The 19,753-nt window shown below is 45.8% G+C and overlaps 1 protein-coding gene across 1 annotated transcript in view; it reads left to right on the forward strand.

Annotated features, from left to right (window-relative positions):
• Positions 1-19,317, forward strand: part of LOC126100691 (T-box transcription factor TBX1-like) — a 196,820-nt gene extending 177,503 nt beyond the window's left edge. Inside the window, exon 7 of the mRNA XM_049911307.1 lies at positions 19,149-19,317. Coding sequence (XP_049767264.1) covers positions 19,149-19,317 — 169 coding nt within the window. The remainder of the gene's footprint in view (positions 1-19,148) is intronic.
• The last annotated feature ends 436 nt before the right edge of the window (positions 19,318-19,753 follow it).

The following is a 19,753-nucleotide window of genomic DNA, read 5'->3' on the forward strand; positions in this document are numbered from 1 at the left end:
CCTCTGCGGCAGCGGTATGTTCAAATGACTGGGAAAGGGCCACCAAGCATGCCAGTAATAAACATCGTCCAGTGTATAGGCTCTAACTGCATAATTCGTGAAGTGCCTAGGTCAGTGAGACCTCTAGTATGGTACACTATATTTTACGATAGTATTCCAAACTTTAGTTGAGCAGTGTAGTTGAAATACAGCGTCTAATGTCAGTTTTCGCACATAGTGGAGCAATTTATGGCTTTTTTATAGGCGTTATTACCTGTCACTTTAAAGAACACGCCATTCCCCAAGGTCAAGGTCAATGTGACCGCCTCCCCTCCTCCTTTTTCAGGTAATTGAGTGACTGGGAAAAGCTGGTGGAAAAATATTGGTAAAGAGTGTGGTCAATGACGTCAGTATCAAAAATGGCGGCGAAAAAGTGGCAGAAAAGTGGCGAACTCTGACATCACTGTAGCAGATAGTTGGCGGCACTGCAGTCGCTTAACCCCACCAACTAGCCGAACCACCTGTCCCTACCAGCCATTCGGTTTTAATGTTCTGCTCACCACAGCGGAAGGTTTCAGATAGAGAAATGCCAGCTGCATCGGAATGAGATCAGGAGAAAAACACTGTCGCATTCGAATGTAAGTTTTATTATAAACTAATTCCTGTCAGTGTTCAGTGTGTGTATACAGGGTATTACAAAAAGGTACGGCCAAACTTTCAGGAAACATTCCTCACACACAAAGAGAGAAAATATGTTATGTGGACATATGTCCGGAAACGCTTACTTTCCATGTTAGAGCTCATTTTATTACTTCTCTTCAAATCACATTAATCATCGTATGGAAACACACAGCAACAGAACGTACCAGCGTGACTTCAAACACTTTGTTACAGAAAATGTTCAAAATGTCCTCTGTTAGCGAGGATACATGCGTCCACCCTCCGTCGCATGGAATTCATGATACGCTGATGCAGCGTATTGAATGGCGTATTGTACCACAGCCGTCCACAATACGAGCACGAAGAGTCTCTACATTTGGTACCGGAGTTGCGTAGACAAGAGCTTTCAAATGCCTCCATAAATGAAAGTCAAGAGGGTTGAGGTCAGGAGAGCGTGCAGGCCACGGAATTGGTCCGCCTCTACCAATCCATCGGTCACCGAATCTGTTGTTGAGAAGCGTACGAACACTTCGACTGAAATGTGCAGGAGCTCCATCGTGCATGAACCACATGTTGTGTCGTACTTGTAAAGGCACATGTTCTAGCAGCACAGGTAGATTGTTGTTGTTGTGGTCTTCAGTCCTGAGAGTGGTTTGATGCAGCTCTCCATGCTACTCTATCCTGTGCAAGCTTCTTCATCTCCGAGTATCCCGTATGAAATCATGATAACGTGCTCCATTGAGCGTAGGTGGAAGAACATGGGGCCGAATCAAGACATCAGCAACAATGCCTGCCCAAACGTTCACAGAAAATCTGTGTTGATAACGTGATTGCACAATTGCGTGCGGATTCTCATCAGCCCACACATGTTGATTGTAAAAATTTACAATGTGATCACGTTGGAATAAAGCCTCATCCGTAAAGCGAACATTTGCACTGAAATGAGGATTGACACATTATTGGATGAACCATTCGCAGAAGTGTACCCGTGAAGGCCAATCAGCTACTGATAGTGCCTGCACACGCTGTACATGGTACGGAAAACAACTGGTTCTCCCGTAGCACTCTCCATACAGTGACGTGGTCTACGTTACCTTGCACAGCAGCAACTTCTCTGACGCTGACATTAGGGTTATCGTCAACTTGTCCATTGCAGGTGTCCTCGTCGTTCTAGGTCTTCACCAGTCGCGAGTCATAGGCTGGAATGTTCCGTGCTCCCTAAGACGCCGATCAATTGCTTCGAGCGTCTTCCTGTGGGGACACCTTCGTTCTGGAAATCTGTCTCGATACAAACGTACCGTGCCACGGCTATTGCCCCGTGCTAATCCACACATCAAATGGGCGTCTACCAACTCCGCATTTGTAAACATTGCACTGACTGCAAAACCACGTTCGTGATGAACACTAACCTGTTGATGCTACGTACTGATGTGCTTGATGCTGGTACTGTAGAGCGAATGAGTCGCATGTCAACAGAAGCACCGAAGTCAACATTACCTTCCTTCAGTTGGGCCAAATGGCGGTGAATCGAGGAAATACAGTACATACTAACGAAACTAAAATGAGCTCCAACATGGAAGTTAAGCGTTTCCGGACACATGTCCACATAACATCTTTTCTTTATTTGTGTGTGAGGAATGTTTCTTGAAAGTTTGGCCGTACCTTTTTGTAGCACCCTGTATATGTTAATGTCACAAATACTTTTCCAGTTTTTCTTCTTTTACACAGTACAGTAGCCCCTGATGCAGCTCTGGCTCACATACTGTAGCAGGACACGGAACTGTTTGGGTGTCTATTGTCTGCATCAATAATTGAGTGCAGCAGCTCACCAACGGCCTGACAGATCTATGTGCTCAGGTCACATAGCCATTAGCATTCCTATTGTCTACACCACTGCAACAGCACACCGATGCCTCACCTAGTTTATTGGACTTCAGGTTCCCACCACTGCAACAGCACCACCCACCACATGTATCATCTGACACTGAATCTGCACCACAGCAGTGGCAGCAGCACACCTGCAATACATGTCAGCAGGACGTAAAAGAAGTTTTCTTTCCTGACTTTGCTTTCACCAATGTTAACACCACTTGGCAGGCGTGTACTATGGAGTACCTCGCCTGTTAATGTGACGTTATTCTCTGTAATGTACAATCTTAATATGTGCAAGAGTAAACATGTGGTTATCAGTAAGTCCTCTACTTAAGTGTTCAATACATTGGTAGTGTTTGGAAATCATCAACTTACTGGCATAAAGTTTGTACTTTCATCCTATGAATGATAGCATTTATGTCAGAATTCCAAGAACGACAATTGTTCAACGTTCAGTCATTTCTTACTGAGATGTCAAGCAGTATGTCTCCAGTAGTCGACAAAAAACTTTATATTACATCGCAGTAATATACTGTCCGTTTGAATCTTACACAGTGTGGTTATCTCTGCAAAATTATGATATAATTTGGACCGTTCATAGGATGAAAAGACTACCTTCATGTCACTAAACTGCTGCTAGCAGAATGATGAACTCATAATTGGAGAACATGGCCACAATCGCCCGATTACTCCACTAATGCTCAAATTTGCACGTTAAAGAGAATTGTACACTAATAGGTAAAGTATGCCATCGCGATGTTGATGTTGGTAATAGTGACAACTCAAAGCCAGGCAAGAAGAGTTGGCTTACATCCTGCTGAGATGTACTGCAGGCATGGACCCGCTGCTGCCGTGGTGTTGGAAAACTGATCTCTGCTAAGTCAGGTGGAGTATCAGTGTGTAGACAGTGGAAATGTAAATGGCTGCGTGTCCAGGCCACATAAATGTGGTAGGCCGTTGGTGCACTGTTGCAGCTTGATGAGTGGTTCAGGCAAAAGACACTTGAACAAATCTGTGTCCCACTCCAGCTAGAGCTGCCTCAGGGGCTGTTGTACTGTGTAAAAGAGGAAAAAATGTAAATATTTGTGACGCTACACACACACAATGAACTGTGAGGGGAAATGGTTAATAACAATACTTACATTTGAATGTTGCAGTGTTAATCTTCTCTTTATTCCACTGGGGAGGGGCGGGTGACTGGTCTCTACTGATGCTGATGGTGCTTCGTGGTGTCGAACCTTCAACTATGACAGACAGATGGTTAGTAGGCCTGGACGCTGTGGGTGGGTGGTGGGGGTGAGTGACTGCTGCACCAAAATCCTACTGCCATAGTGATATCATACTTCGCCATTTTCTGCCTTTTTACCGCCGCCATTTTTCATTATTACGTCATAACCGGCATGTTTAATGATGTCATAGTTGTGACAGCTTTTCCCCGCCCCCAAATTGCCTGAACAGAAGGGAGGATTTGGGGAGGGGTGACCTTGAACTTAACTATTTTCGAAGAGGCGACCTCGAAAGTAGCAACTAATTAAGCCAATTAAAAATAAATTTTGGCAGGACGTACATTTCTCCTCTACTAACATGGCATCTCCTAAGTTTTGTTTGTGTTGCGAGGCCTATGCTGCTTCTTAATGGCCGTATTCCTCTGCATGGAGCCAAATATCTGACATGAAGTTTCGATCTTCCACGCTCTGCAATGTAGTGGAACATGGAATTCCACGGTGTGACGTCACCAGACCCTTTCAGGCCTGATCAGAGAGCAGTTTAAGATCCAGCTCCGTGGTGGGAAGAGACCACGAGAGCTGTCCGTCCCAGTCCTCTCCTCCAGGGTCCACGCCGTGGCCACGTGACCAGGCTGTGGTCCCCTGGCGCCCACGCTCACTGCCATCCCCCGACTGCCCCTCCTCTCCTGCACAGTGCAGCAGTGCTATGTCCGGATGTAGATTTAACTTCCATGCCTTTGACGATACCCCTTTCAAATGTGATTACAATTTCTTTAGTGCATTTCATATTACTGAAGCATAAAAACTGGTATCACAAAGGAACTGAATTTCGTTAAATTAGAACAGATGTTTGAAAAGTATAAAACTTTGTCGCTGACAGGACGTGGTTCATTTCCCAGTTCAGGACATCGGGAATGACTAGACAGAGAAGTGGGGACGCACCCAGGTGTTAACAGCTGCACATTCTTGACTCACCATCCGACATCTGTCACTCGCCTTGGAATGGTTGTATGAGCGTCTGGCTACGCATCTGCATCCAGTTGTGCTGATTTAGATTTCCCAAGTGCCAGCCAAATCGCTTCATATCCACAGCACACATCCATCATGACACAGCAACTGTCACATAGAGAGAATATGAGACAAGCAATCGAATATTTCTTAAAAATGTTAGTGTCGTACAGTACACGGGTACAGCTCGATGGTCTACAACTAAGAAGCGAAAAATCTGACAAAGGGGAACATTGAGTACGAATAGATTTTGAGCACGTTTTTGACTTGACTGCTAACTAGTCTGTACTAACAGCCCTTCAGAAACGAGAGACTTACGTCAAATTACTAAAGAATACGTGCCGGGCGTTTTAAAATGTGTCTAATATCCTTGCAAGAGACCAAAACTAGAAAACAAAAATCCTATCACCATATGTCTGGAGACAAATACGGCTTTACAGTTTGCACACGGAACTGAAGTACCAGAGATGGGTACGTTCAGTTGAACGGGAAGCAAAATGATGAAGAGACTCATGTAGAGATTTTTCACGTTAATCACTTAAATATACAGGGTGATTCAAAAAGAATACCACAACTTTAGGAATTTAAAACTCTGCAACGACAAAAGGCAGAGCTAAGCACTATCTGTCGGCGAATTAAGGGAGCTATAAAGTTTCATTTAGTTGTACATTTGTTCGCTCGAGGCGCTGTTGACTAGGCGTCAGCGTCAGTTGATGCTGAGATGGCGACCGCTCAACAGAAAGCTTTTTGTGTTATTGAGTACGGCAGAAGTGAATCGACGAGAGTTGTTCAGCGTGCATTTCGAACGAAGTATGGTGTTAAACCTCCTCATAGGTGGTGTATTAAACGTTGGTATAAACAGTTTACAGAGAATGGGTGTTTGTGCAAAGGGAAAAGTTCTGGACGGCCGAGAATGAGTGATGAAAATGTAGCACGCATCCAGCAAGCATTTGTTCGCAGCCCAGGAAAATCGACTCGCAGAGCTAGCAGAGAGCTGCAAAATCCACAATCAACTGTATGGAGAGTCCTACGAAAAAGGTTAGTTATGAAACCTTATCGTCTGAAACCTTATCGTCTTCGAAGGTGCTACTGTAACTGGACTACAGTATCTGGAGATGTTAGAGAATTGGCTGTTCCCTCAGCTCGAACAAGAAGCACGACAATTCATATTTCAGCAGGATGGAGCGCCACCACATTGGCACTTATCTATCCGTAACTACCTGAACGTCAACTACCCGAGGCGATGAATCGGCCGCCAGGCAGCCCGTAACAGAGCACTTCATCACTGGCCTCCAAGAATCCCTGATCTTACCCCCTGGGATTTTTTCTTATGGGGGTATGTTAAGGATATGGTGTTTCGGCCACCTCTCCCAGACACCATTGATGATTTGAAACGAGAAATAACAGCAGCTATCCAAACTGTTACGCCTGATATGCTACAGAGAGTGTGGAACGAGTTGGAGTATCGGGTTGATATTGCTCGAGTGTCTGGAGGGGGCCATACTGAACATCTCTGAACTTGTTTTTGAGTGAAAAAAAAATCTTTTTAAATACTCTTTGTAATGATGTATAACAGAAGGTTATATTATGTTTCTTTCATTAAATACACATTTTTAAAGTTGTGGTATTCTTTTTGAATCACCCTCTATTGCTAGACAAATGTATACCCGCAACTTCACTACTCTACATTAACAATTTTTTAATGTTGCGATTTTTTTTCGTCATTATATATACAACAGATTAAAGTCTAAGTGTGGTCATGTGTGTTTTATATGAGGTGGTTCTAGAAACAAACAGACAGGGACACACACACACACATACACACACACACACACACAAGAGAAAGTGCAGGGGGGGGGGGGAGGGAGTAGGAGAGTTCTGAAGCCCGAACTCCCCTGCAGTGGTAGTTGCCGGTGTGACAACAGACGGAGCAGCCAGCTGGGTGTTTGGTGACGCATTTCAAAGGCACGCCGCCAGAGCGAGAGGACCTGGTCTGAACCGGGCAGGAGTCGCGTGACGGGGTGGTGTGTTGTCTGGCAGACAGGTCGAGCATTCCAGAGATGGGCCGTGAGTCGGTGCCACAGCGGGCGTACACGTGTCTCGTAGCGTAGCGGTGTCGCTGCTGTCTGGCAGCATGCGTCATACCCAGAGAAAGGATGTATAAGAAAGGCAGAACCGCGTTATTTAGTGCTCCTTGTGATACCACACGGAAGCACACACTACTGATCAAAATTATCCGCCGCCCCTCCCCCCCCCCCCCCCCAATGTAATGCAGAATCGACCATTAGATCTCGTCAGAGGCGGACCTGTGAGTATAAAAGGTGGTACGAAGTACTATTGTCAGCAGCGAAGCTGCAACAGAGGATTAGATCGGTCACGAGAGCTCGGTGACTTCTAACGGGGACTAATCACTGGATTTCATGTGAATAACAAAACTGCGAGGGGCATTTAAACCCTTCTAATACTGACCAGATCGACTGTTTGTGACGTGACTTACGTGAAAACGCGAATAAACAACTCCAGCGAAACCAAGACCATTCAGATCTCATGTATGCCCTACTGATGAAGAGCCACTGTCCAGGATTGTGGAGAGATGACTGTAAAAAAATCACATGAAATCTGCGGAAGGAATCTCTTGCGAGTTCCAAAGTGCTGCCACTATTCCAGCTAGCACAATGGCAGCGTGTAGGGATACAAAAACATTACGGTACAGTGATGGGGCAGCTCGTCATAAGTTACACTACACTTTAGTCAATGCTGAGCGACGCTTGACGTGTACACCTACATGTACGTGAAAACTCTGCAATTCACGCTGAAGAACCCGGCAGTGGGTTCTCCGAACCATCTTCAGACTATTTCTCCACCCGTTCCATTCTCTAACAGCCCGTGGAATAAATGAACACTTCAGTCTTACTGTACAAGCTCAGATTTATTTTGTTATGATGGTCATTTCTCCCTATGTAGGTTGGCGACAGTAAAATATTTTCAAATTCGGAGCAGAAAGCCGGTCACTGAAATTTCATGACAACAACTCGTCGCAACAAGAAACGCTTTTGTCTTAATGACTGCCATCCCAACTTGCTTATCACATACATGAGACTCTCTCCCCTGTTTCCCGATAATACAAAACGATATGCCCTTCTTTGAACTTTTTTCCATGTCCTCTGTCGATGCTATATGATTAGGGTCCCTTACAGGACAGCAGTGCTCTAGCAGAGTACTAAAAGACTTAGTGTAGGCAATCTCCTTAGTAGACATGTTGCATCTTCTACTTATTCTGCTAGTAAAACGTGCTCTTTGGTTTTCCTTCCACACAAAACTATCTATGTGATCGTTCCTACGTAAGTTGCTCGTAATTGTTATTCCTAGGTGTTAAGTCTAATAGACAGCCTTTAAATTAATGTGATTTACCGTTTAATCGAAATTTAACGGACTTCTTTTTGAACTCGTGTGGATCATCTCTCACTCCTCTTTCTTCGCAGTCAATTTTCGCACCATTCCGATATCCTGTCTGAGTCATTTTACAATTGGTTTTGATCTTCTGATGACTTTGCTAGACGATAAATGATAGCTTCATGTAAAAACAATCTTAGAGGACTGCTCAGATTACATCCTAAATCGTTTATGTATATCAGGAGCAGCAAAGGGCTTAAAACACTTCCATGGGGAACGACGGCTATCACTTCTGTCTTACTCGATGATTTTTCCACCGATTACTATGAACTGTTACGTTTCTGACAGCGAATGACGAACACAGTCGCACAGCTGCAAGGTACTCCATAGAAGCCGCTTGTTAGGAACGGAATCGAAAGCTTTTTGGAAATCTAGAAGCATGGAATCAATTTGAGATCGTCTGTCGATAACAATCATTACTTCGTGAAACTAAAGAACCAGTTCTGTTTCTCAAGAACAATATTTTCTGATGCCGTGTTGACTGTGTGTCATTGTTACTCGGGGTAATTCATAACGTTCGAACACAGTATATATTCCAAAATACTACCGTAGATCGAGGTTAGCAATATGGGCCTGTAAGTCAGTGGATTACTCTTATTTCCTATCTTGAGTACTGGTATGACGCGTGCAACTTTAAAGTTTTTTTGGTACGGATCGTGCGACAGACTGTATATACACTCCTGGAAATTGAAATAAGAACACCGTGAATTCATTGTCCCAGGAAGGGGAAACTTTATTGACACATTCCTGGGGTCAGATACATCACATGATCACACTGACAGAACCACAGGCACATAGACACAGGCAACAGAGCATGCACAATGTCGGCACTAGTGTGGTGTATATCCACCTTTCGCAGCAATGCAGGCTGCTATTCTCCCATGGAGACGATCGTAGAGATGCTGGATGTAGTCCTGTGGAACGGCTTGCCATGCCATGTCCACCTGGCGCCTCAGTTGGACCAGCGTTCGTGCTGGACGTGCAGACCGCGTGAGACGACGCTTCATCCAGTCCCAAACATGCTCAATGGGGGACAGATCCGGAGATCTTGCTGGCCAGGGTAGTTTACTTACACCTTCTAGAGCACGTTGGGTGGCACGGGATACATGCGGACGTGCATTGTCCTGTTGGAACAGCAAGTTCCCTTGCCGGTCTAGGAATGGTAGAACGATGGGTTCGATGACGGTTTGGATGTACCGTGCACTATTCAGTGTCCCCTCGACGATCACCAGTGGTGTACGGCCAGTGTAGGAGATCGCTCCCCACACCATGATGCCGGGTGTTGGCCCTGTGTGCCTCGGTCGTATGCAGTCCTGATTGTGGCGCTCACCTGCACGGCGCAAAACACGCATACGACCATCATTGGCACCAAGGCAGAAGCGACTCACATCGCTGAAGACGACACGTCTCCATTCGTCCCTCCATTCACGCCTGTCGCGACACCACTGGAGGCGGGCTGCACGATGTTGGGGCGTGAGCGGAAGACGGCCTAACGGTGTGCGGGACCGTAGCCCAGCTTCATGGAGACGGTTGCGAATGGTCCTCGCCGATACCCCAGGAGCAACAGTGTCCCTAATTTGCTGGGAAGTGGCGGTGCGGTCCCCTACGGCACTGCGTAGGATCCTACGGTCTTGGCGTGCATCCGTGCGTCGCTGCGGTCCGGTACCAGGTCGACGGGCACGTGCACCTTCCGCCGACCACTGGCGACAACATCGATGTACTGTGGAGACCTCACGCCCCACGTGCTGAGCAATTCGGTGGTACGTCCACCCGGCCTCCCGCATGCCCACTATACGCCCTCGCTCAAAGTCCGTCAACTGCACATACGGTTCACGTCCACGCTGTCGCGGCATGCTACCAGTGTTAAAGACTGCGATGGAGCTCCGTATGCCACGGCAAACTGGCTGACACTGACGGCGGCGGTGCACAAATGCTGCGCAGCTAGCGCCATTCGACGGCCAACACCGCGGTTCCTGGTGTGTCCGCTGTGCCGTGCGTGTGATCATTGCTTGTACAGCCCTCTCGCAGTGTCCGGAGCAAGTATGGTGGGTCTGACACACCGGTGTCAATGTGTTCTTTTTTCCATTTCCAGGAGTGTATTATTGCTGAGTATGCGGCTATTGTGTCAGTATACTCTCAAAGGGATCTTTTTGTTATACTCTCTGGACCGGAAGACTTACCCTTATTAAGTGCTTTAAGCTGCTTCAAAAATGTTTCAAATGGCTCTGAGCACTAAGGGGCTTAACATCTGAGGTCATCAGGCCCCTAGAACTTAGAACTACTTAAACCTAACTAACCTAAGGACATCACACACATCCATGCCGGAGGCAGGATTCGAACCTGCGACCGCAGCGGTCGCGCGGTTCCAGACTGAAGCGCCTAGAACCGCTCGGCCGCACAGGCCGGCGGAGCCGATGTGTAACAGTTCGCTGTGTCACTGCTGCTCAGACTGCTGCAGATACAGTACGACGCATCATGGCATACGCCGAACACGATGATCTTCCCTCTCATTGGTGACACATGGCCGTCGAGTCCAGGTGTTCTTACGACCGAATATTCTCGCGAACACCGCTGCCAGCAATCACGTACAGTGGCTACTTCCCTGGCACGTTTATCTGCAGTGTCGCAGAAGGAACACCGAGCTTCTCGTAGCTCTGTCGTACGATCTCGTTCAAACTCACTGGGGTGCTGGTACAGGCGTCTCTGTCACTTGAAGCTACTCGTGTTCTTGACTAACATCAACTCACCACTTTCAGTCTCAAAGTTAAGTAACTCTCAATACCGTTACATCGTGTACTTAAAGCAAACCTGATCGGCATTCTCTCTGTACCTCTTATGCGACTGATGCGAAATTTGAATGGACATCATCTTTCAAACGTAGAAACACGCCTACCAACTTTCATTTATGTGGCACAACTCCATCTTGGTATTGCTATTTTTTCCGTCAGTGTATTACTAACTTTTAACATGCACCTTTGTTGTAATAACATAAACATAGCGCAGATTTACTTCAATGTCGTCACAGTATCGCTTCTATTCTATCCCTTTGATCATGTTAGCTGTTGTCTAAATGAGAACGGTCCGTTTAGAGTACCGGATGGTTCTACAGTATAAGGTAACAAAACCATTCCCGTAGTTGCAGATCGCGTTGATTTAGATATGGAAATAAGCAAACAATTCAAGGAGAATAGCTGTAATTCTCTGCTGAGGATTTTACGTAGAAACCTGAGCGAAAGCAATGGGAGTTTCACAGCAGAATTAACGCAGTAAAAGCTCTGTTGGCAAGACAAAATTTAACGAAGCGGAAATGAACATGATGAGACAGAGGCTTGAAGCGTTCATTGAATTAAACAGCAAAATCTTCCCTTCCGATCTGTCGCCGGCCGGAGTGACCGAGCGGTTCTAGGCGCTACAGTCTGGAACCTCGCGACCGCTACGGTCGCAGGTTCGAATCCTGCCTCGGGCATGGATGTGTGTGATGTCCTCAGGTTAGTTAGGTTTAAGTAGTTCTAAGTTCCAGGGGACTGATGACCTCAGAAGTTAAGTCCCAGAGTGCTCAGAGCCATTTGAACCGATCTGTCGAATGATCATCAGGAGTTCGGATGTTGGGCAAGGCTTGTTTGTTGATCGTACTCGTTGACTCTACTGGTAGCGACACGGACGATGACACAGAGAGGGCCGAAATACTGAATTGAGTCTTCCGAAATTGTTGCATTGTAGAACGTCGTAATACGGTTGTATATATATATATAAAGAGAATTTAAATAAAAAGATAAATCAGTTTATATTTGGAAATTTATTTTAACATTGATCATTGAAATTTCAGCATATTAAATTTAATTCATAACTAAGCTGGTGCCTTATTCAGGATTGTGGAAAATGTGAGTTTGTAATCTTACGGAACACATGAAATATGGAGCCAAGATTGGGAGACTGCATACAACACTGCATTCATAAAATAACACATGAACAACGTTGAAACATATGCAAGAGGAAATTAACCACTACCAACCGATTCAATTTTCACCCAAAGAAGTTACGTTCGTAGCACAATCCCTTCCGTGATGTAATTACCACACACTGGTATACTAAATTCATACTAACTCTCTGTGAAATCTTCCCAAAAAGAATAGCTGAGGACTACTTTGATGATTACATCACATGCTTCACGTGGTCAACTTGGTTTACACAAAGTGTGTAATTCCACAATAATTTTGATAATTAAAATAAATAAGATCGAAAAGCAATTTACAAAAGAAAAACCTCGAACTGGTTACTATCGTCTTACTATTAACCTGATGGGTCAAACAATTGTATAAGCACGTGGTACTGGTTTCACAAAGTACACCCCACGTGGGTTGAACATAAAGAAAAGTTGCTATATTGAAAATTATTGTCAAGACGAGACGTTATAATCTCACGCACATTCGCATTTAAGATTGATGAACTTAGTTAGAGTTACTGATCAACACGTGGTTCCACTTTACTCACAAAGTAGTGACAAAGCAACTACCGGAATATATTCTGAAGGTCACACGAGAATTACACTGCGCTGCAATTTAAGATAACATTAGATATTTTAGAGCTAAACCTGAAATAAAGGTGATTTAAATTTTCAGTTAGGCTGAACTTAAGAAATCCATTGTCCTACGGACTTAGCAGACACGCGCTTAGCCGGAGATCTTACCACTTCAGACGCTCGCCACGGACAGCCTCATCTGGTCCCTCCTTGGGGGTGGCTCACAAATACAAACGGAAGTGGCCAGAGGGACAGCTTCATATACCAACATGACAAGGGACGGACAGGACCATACTAAGGATAGAAACCTCTATGCTTTAGAAAGCGTAGCTACCTGTTCCGACGTTGGTCCTACTGTTCTCTAGCAGACAGGCTTGTCTGCTACCCTGAGGCATGCAACTAGAAATACATTTGCTCATTCATCCTCTCACACAGAAGGGAAGGGGGTTGACAGTATCTTATCATATACAGTATATAAAAGAAAGTGGATGTAGGTTCCGTATGAGACTGTGTGACATAAATTACATATAAACTGTGTTTTAAAGTGTAGTAGTGTGACAGATCGTTCTTGTTTATGTGTAAAAGAAACACGTTCCACTGCTCAGTCTCCTCCCAGATAGTCAGAAACGCCACAGTAAATTTAGAAGTGGAATTTATGCCGTAAATGACAACAGATTTAAGAAATTAACATGAAAGGAATCCAACAGAGACCTTTCACGGTACCTCGGTCATCGCACAAACACTGAAATTTCAAATACGCTTTCTGCTACTCTCTGTACACTGTGTTAAGGGACTGCTCTTGTAGGCCGGTTCAGCAATAAAACGTTGCAGGCAACTGGAAGAAAGAGCCCTCATTTACGCTTTGAAGAAGGATCAACAGACAGATGCACATAATGCAGATACGGTGACAGTTGGTAGTAGACCTGCAGAAAATGTCTTATGTCTACTGATTTACATGTTATGATAGGGATTCGACAAATGGCGATCTGATGAATTTAAGTTTGCCGTATTCGTCCATGAGATGAAGAAGACCACAGGCAACTCTGCCCATATGGTTGCCGTGACTCTGGCTTGCGGAAGGCGTTCCATGCATTTCTACGTTGCGATCTTGTGAACGTAATACGATCTTAGAGAACGTCGGGCCGGGTTAACGTCCGTATTCAACACTTCTTCGCACGTAAAACGCAAGACGTAGTTCTGAACCGGGCGAAGTCGGCAACTGCAAAAACAGCTTTGGGCGAACTACAGCGGCAAATAAACAATTGTTTGAGCCTTCAGTTGCAAGGTAATTTTACTCGTTTACCTAGGTTTCGATTCCAGTAATGGAATCTTCTTCAGAACAAAAAATTAAATTATTTTGTGAGCCAAACACTGGCCATGTCACAGATTAAAAATTAAAACAATAAAGACGCATAATCATCAGATTATGTCAGTCAAAATTAAAACCTTTAAGGCGAACGTAGACGGAGCTACGCCGGCCAGAAATAAGGATCACACATAAGCGGCTCGAAAACTGTTCAGAAGAAGATTCCATTACTGGAATCGAAACCTAGGTATACGAGTAAAATTACCTTGGAACCGAAGGCTGAAAAAATTGTTTATTTGCTGTACATTTCACAGTTGCTGACACACTGCAATATATTAAAGATTTGTGAACTACAGCGGAGTGTTGGAGGATCGTTGCTGGTGACGACGTATATCAATTACCCGGCCGAAACTCCGCGAGCTCCATGACGCAGTTTTTTGGATGACGGTGTGCAACGGGAGATAACTGCAAGAAAATGCGAGCAGGCGTACAGAAAATTCATAACTGATACGGGGCTGACGGTTGACTTTCAAATGAAATACACTACTGGCTATTACAATTGCTACACCACGATGATGACGTGCTACAGACGCGAAATTTAACCGACAGGAAGAAGACGCTGTCATATGCAAACGATTAGCTTTTCAGAGCATTCACACAAGGTTGGCGCCGGTGGCGACACCTACAACGTGCTGACGTGAGGAAAGCTTCCAACCGATTTCTCATACACAAACAGCAGATGACCGCGTTGCCTGCTGAAACGTTGTTGTCATGACTCGTATAAAGTGGAGAAATGCGTACCATCACGTTTCCCACTTTGATAAAGGTCGGATTGTAGCCTATCGCGATTGCGGTTTGTCGTATCGTGACATTGCTGCTCGCGTTGGTCGAGGTCCAATGACTGTTAGCAGAATATGGAATGGGTGGGTTCAGGAGGGTAATACGGAACGCCGTGCTGGATCACTAGCAGTCGAGATGACAGGCATCTTATCCGCACGGCTGTAACGGATCGTGCAACCACGTCTCGATCCCTGAGTCAACAGATGGGGACGTTTGCAAGACAACAACCGTCTGCACGAACAGTTCGACGACGTTTGAAGCAACACGGACTATCAGCTCGGAGACCATGGCTGCGGTTACCCTTGAAGCTGCATCACAGACAGGAGTGCCTTCGATGGTGTACTCAACGACCAACCTGGATGCACGAATGGCAAAACGTCATTTTTTCGGATGAATCCAGCTTCTGTTTACAGCATCATGATGGTCGCATCCGTGTTTGGCGACCATCGCGGTGGACGCACATTGGAAGCGTGTATTCATCATCGCCATACTGGTATATCACCCGGCGTGATGGTATGGGGTGCTATTGGTTACACGTCACGTTCACCTCTTGTTCTCAATGACGGCACTTTGAACAGTGGACGGTACATTTCAGATGTGTTACGACCTGTGTCTCTACCATTCATTCGATCTCTGCGAAACCCTACATTTCAGCAGGATAATGCACGACCGCATGTTGCAGGTCCTGTACGGGCCTTTCTGGATACAGAAAATGTTCGACTGCTGCCTTGGCCAGCACATTACCCAGATCTCTCACCAATTGAAAACGTCTGGTCAATGGTCGCCGAGCAACTGGCTCGTCACAATTCGCCAGTCACTACTCTTGATGAACTGTGGTATCGTGTTGAAGCTGCATGGGCAGCTGTACCTGTACACGCCATCCGAGCTCTGTTTGACTCAATGCCCAGGCGTATCAAGGCCGTTATTACTGCCCGAGGTGGTTGTTCTGGGTACTGATTTCTCAGGATCTATGCACCCAAATTGCGTGAAAATGTAATCACATGTCAGTTCTTGTATAATATATTTGTCCAATGAATACCCGTTTATCACCTGCATTTCTTGTTGGTGTAGCAATTCTAATGGCCAGTAGTGCTTATGTAACATATTTAGCTTAAGTCGGCGGAAAGACCCACTACTATTCGATTTATGATTGGCAGTTAATTACCAGAAACAGCAACAAGCGCAGAATATCTAATAATTTTCGTCCAGGGCTGCCTAAAATTGAACGAGCAAACAAAACCATTTGTAGGGAGGGAATATGTCAGTGTGTAGGATTAATGAGAAGAACCGTACAGGAAAGAAATTCACCCACGAAAGAAGTAGCTTACAAAAGACTTGCACGATGTATTTTCGAGTATTTCTCATCAGTCTACAATCCTCACGAGATTGGAATGATTCAGAAGGTAGAAAAAATTAAAACTAAGAACCGAACATTTCTCTGAGAGTTTTTTTTGACAAAAGCGTCACGATGATGGACACCATCTGAAGTTTAATAGTGGCGTTGGTATCACGCATCACCGGGATTTGGCTGAAGAAAAACCAGGCCACAAATTAGATCCTTCCACCTAAAATAACCTGAAATGGCTGTGTCTGTAAGAACGGAGCATTTCCAGCAAACACGGTGGCTCGCGGGGTCCTTGCCAGTGGGGGGGGGGGGGGGGGGGCTGGTCACCGGCCTCCTTTACTCCCCCACAGCCAGGTGAGTGGCTGTAGCTCCGCCCACAAGATGGAGGCTGCGCAGGTACAAGTCTCGCGCCGCAAGCCGACATCCCAACACTTGCCGCTCATACTGCAAGATGCACCACTTAAATTACGTAGAGACCGATTCCCTAGGGAACGCACGAGTGCGATTACAATGGCAGGCCAAGGTTGCGGAGAGTAATACGTAAGTAGGGACCATTCAGCAATACGCAAGACTCGATTTCATTCCGAGGCGATATTCTGCGTTTCCTATGGTAGTGTAGCTTCTCCTCACCTTAACTTTATTATTAAACTACTGTCGGCTGCATCAGTTAGAGCAACAAAATTTTTGTACGTATTTAACAACAAAAGACACATGTGTAATTACTACTTACACTGCATAAACATTCAGCGGGTCAGACTAGACACGGATATCCGAAGACTCAGTCCAGAGGAGCGTCTCTCCGGATGCTTCGTGCAGACTCCGCTACCAGGGAAACGTCAGTTAGGGCAGTCATTTACAAAGTGGTTCATTGTATCAGTATCACCACAGCCACACGTACTGTCAGTGCAAAAGCCCACTTTTGCGTGTTGTTCAAAAATGGTTCAAATGGCTCTGAGCAATATGGGACTTAACGTCTGTGGTCATCAGTCCCCTAGAACTTAGAACTACTTAAACCTAACTAAGCTAAGGACATCACACACATCCATGCCCGAGGCAGGATTCGAACCTGCGACCGTAGCAGTCGCGCGGTTCCGGACTGCGCGCCTAGAACCGCTAGACCACCGCGGCCGGCTTTGCGTGTTGTATTTGGACATACTTTCTTCAGGGAAAAATCTATTAAGCACTATCTACGTCTGCCTGGGATGATGCAAATCTGGAACTTAATCGGTTGGGTTATCAGTATGTTCGTGGTTCCGGGTTTCCGTTCCTTGCCACTCGTATCTCACTATTCAGCGTCGCGGTTGAACCCAGTGGAGAGCATTTGGACTCCAACTGCCTGTGTCGGTCTTCTGGAGTGAAGGCATTTCCTAGGCAGCGAGAGTAAATTTTCGGGGAGTGTCTGTAGCTCCACCCTCTGCCTGCCACAATGTTCAAACGACACCGAGGATGTTACAACGGGTACAACTCAACTCTGTGCGACGATGCCATACCTACATTCACACTTTGAACAACTGTTGTACATGTAGCAGCTTTTGAAACTTGGGCAAGTAAATGGAATCCATTATTACAGTACCGTAGATCTCTCTGACATCGAGTTACGCGCGCCGTTACTAGTCCGTGAAGAGAGGAAATTATCTGAGGATATTGGGGAGTATTCATTGGGAATTTTGTACGTGATGATCAGGATTGGGCAACATGAAGGACATAATAAGTATCACATAAAACATATAGAATTAAATATGTAGAATACAGAACTATTTGTTGATAGATCTGGTACCCACTTCTTAGAACGACGTGTGACTTCTGGAAAGTCGTCAGATCATCAGCATATTTTCTTATACGACACACTTTTAATGATATGGTCGAGAGTGTGCTCAGATTCTCCGTAGTCACAACTTGGGCTGTCTGTAAGTCACAATTTATAAAGCACTGCCTTGAATCTTGTGTAATTGCTTCGAATGCGATTGAGACTGTAAGCTACCGCTTCTGTTTTGCTCTTTTCTGCTGATGGTTAAGCCTGAGAGTCGAACGTCATTCCGACATAAACTTTTCGGCATGCGCATGGTATACGGTATACTCGGCGAAGTAAGGAACCAGAAAAAGAAATATCGGGGACGGCCTTTCTGCCATACATTCCCAGAGAGACGGACAGAATCGGCCGTATATTGCGCAAACATGGCGTAAAGACGATTTTGAAACCGACAAGGAAGATCAAAGAGTGTCTTAGATCAGCGAAGGAGAAAGGAGACCCACTTGCAATGTCGGGAATATACCGTATACCATGCACATGCGGGAAAGTTTATGTCGGAATGACTGGACGATCAATTAACACCAGGATCAAAGAGCATAAGCGACATTGCAGGTTGGGGCAGGTGGAGAAATCGGCCGTGGCAGAGCACGCACTGAATGAGACCGACCACGTAATAAAATTCGCCGAGACGGAAGTTCTGGCTGTAGAGAAGCACTATCACACGCGCTTGTTCAGAGAAGCTGTAGAAATACAGAAACACGCGAACAGTTTGAACAAGAAAGAGGAGAGCCTTAAGGTCAACGGATCCTGGCTTCCCGTACTGCAGCGAACGACCGTCGCAGGTAGCAAGAGGAGAACCGCACCGGAAATGACCGCGGAGAAGCCCTCGGACGTTGGCGCGCCAGGTACATACAGTCTGCGGCCGCGAGCTCGGCTCCAGTTCACCACCGGCAATGGAGGGTGAAGCTTTGAGAATGCCAGCCACTCATGCTGGCGATAAGTCAGAAAAATCATTAGATGAACGTCGGCCGAAGAACACGAGACAGAGGCCAATAGGCAGTTTGTCAATAAGTAGTATCTACAAATACTAAGAAGCAAGAGACCTGAAAAGACAGTTGTGTGTGTGTGTGTCGTCTTTGTGTGCTCCGTCGCCACCCTGTCCACTGATGGCGGCGCTTGTTGTGTTGCAGCGGCGTGGAGGTGCTGAACCAGCTGCAGCTGGGGGCGGCGCAGCAGCGGCTGGCGGCGAGGGCGGCGCCGCCCACGGCAGCACAGGGCCACTTCTCGCTCAAGGAGGGCGGCAGGCACGGTGAGTCCGCAGTGGCGAGCTGGCAGAGGGCGGCAGGGCTATGCAGGTAGCGCCTACGACCGCTCACTGAGGTCGTAGACGCTGAGGCTCCCCACGTGTGGTCACACGATAACACTGCTTAACGGATTTACGTACCGTGTGCAATAAAATAATAAATTTGGTTTATTACGTACTATGCCCCAGCAGAACAAACAGTCCTGTCACGGAAAAGCCACGTATAACACTTCCGTCTCCTACTACTATGTCATAACATCAAAGCTGAAGGCAGTTCGTATAGTGAAATTATTCTTATTCAAGTAATTATAGTATGAAGAAGCAGAGCAGTGTTACCCTCTGAGAGGAATTTTGTTATGTTGACCGTGTTGTGCCTAACGGAGGTGGCTTGTCGGAAATGAAAGTCAGAATTACTTAAATATTCAAACAGTAACAAAAAATAACTTATTTATCTACACTGTTCCAAGAGTAAAAAAAAACGAACGGTTGAAC

This window comes from Schistocerca cancellata, chromosome 9 (genome assembly GCF_023864275.1).
Source record: "Schistocerca cancellata isolate TAMUIC-IGC-003103 chromosome 9, iqSchCanc2.1, whole genome shotgun sequence".
In the NCBI taxonomy this organism is placed as follows: domain Eukaryota; kingdom Metazoa; phylum Arthropoda; class Insecta; order Orthoptera; family Acrididae; genus Schistocerca; species Schistocerca cancellata.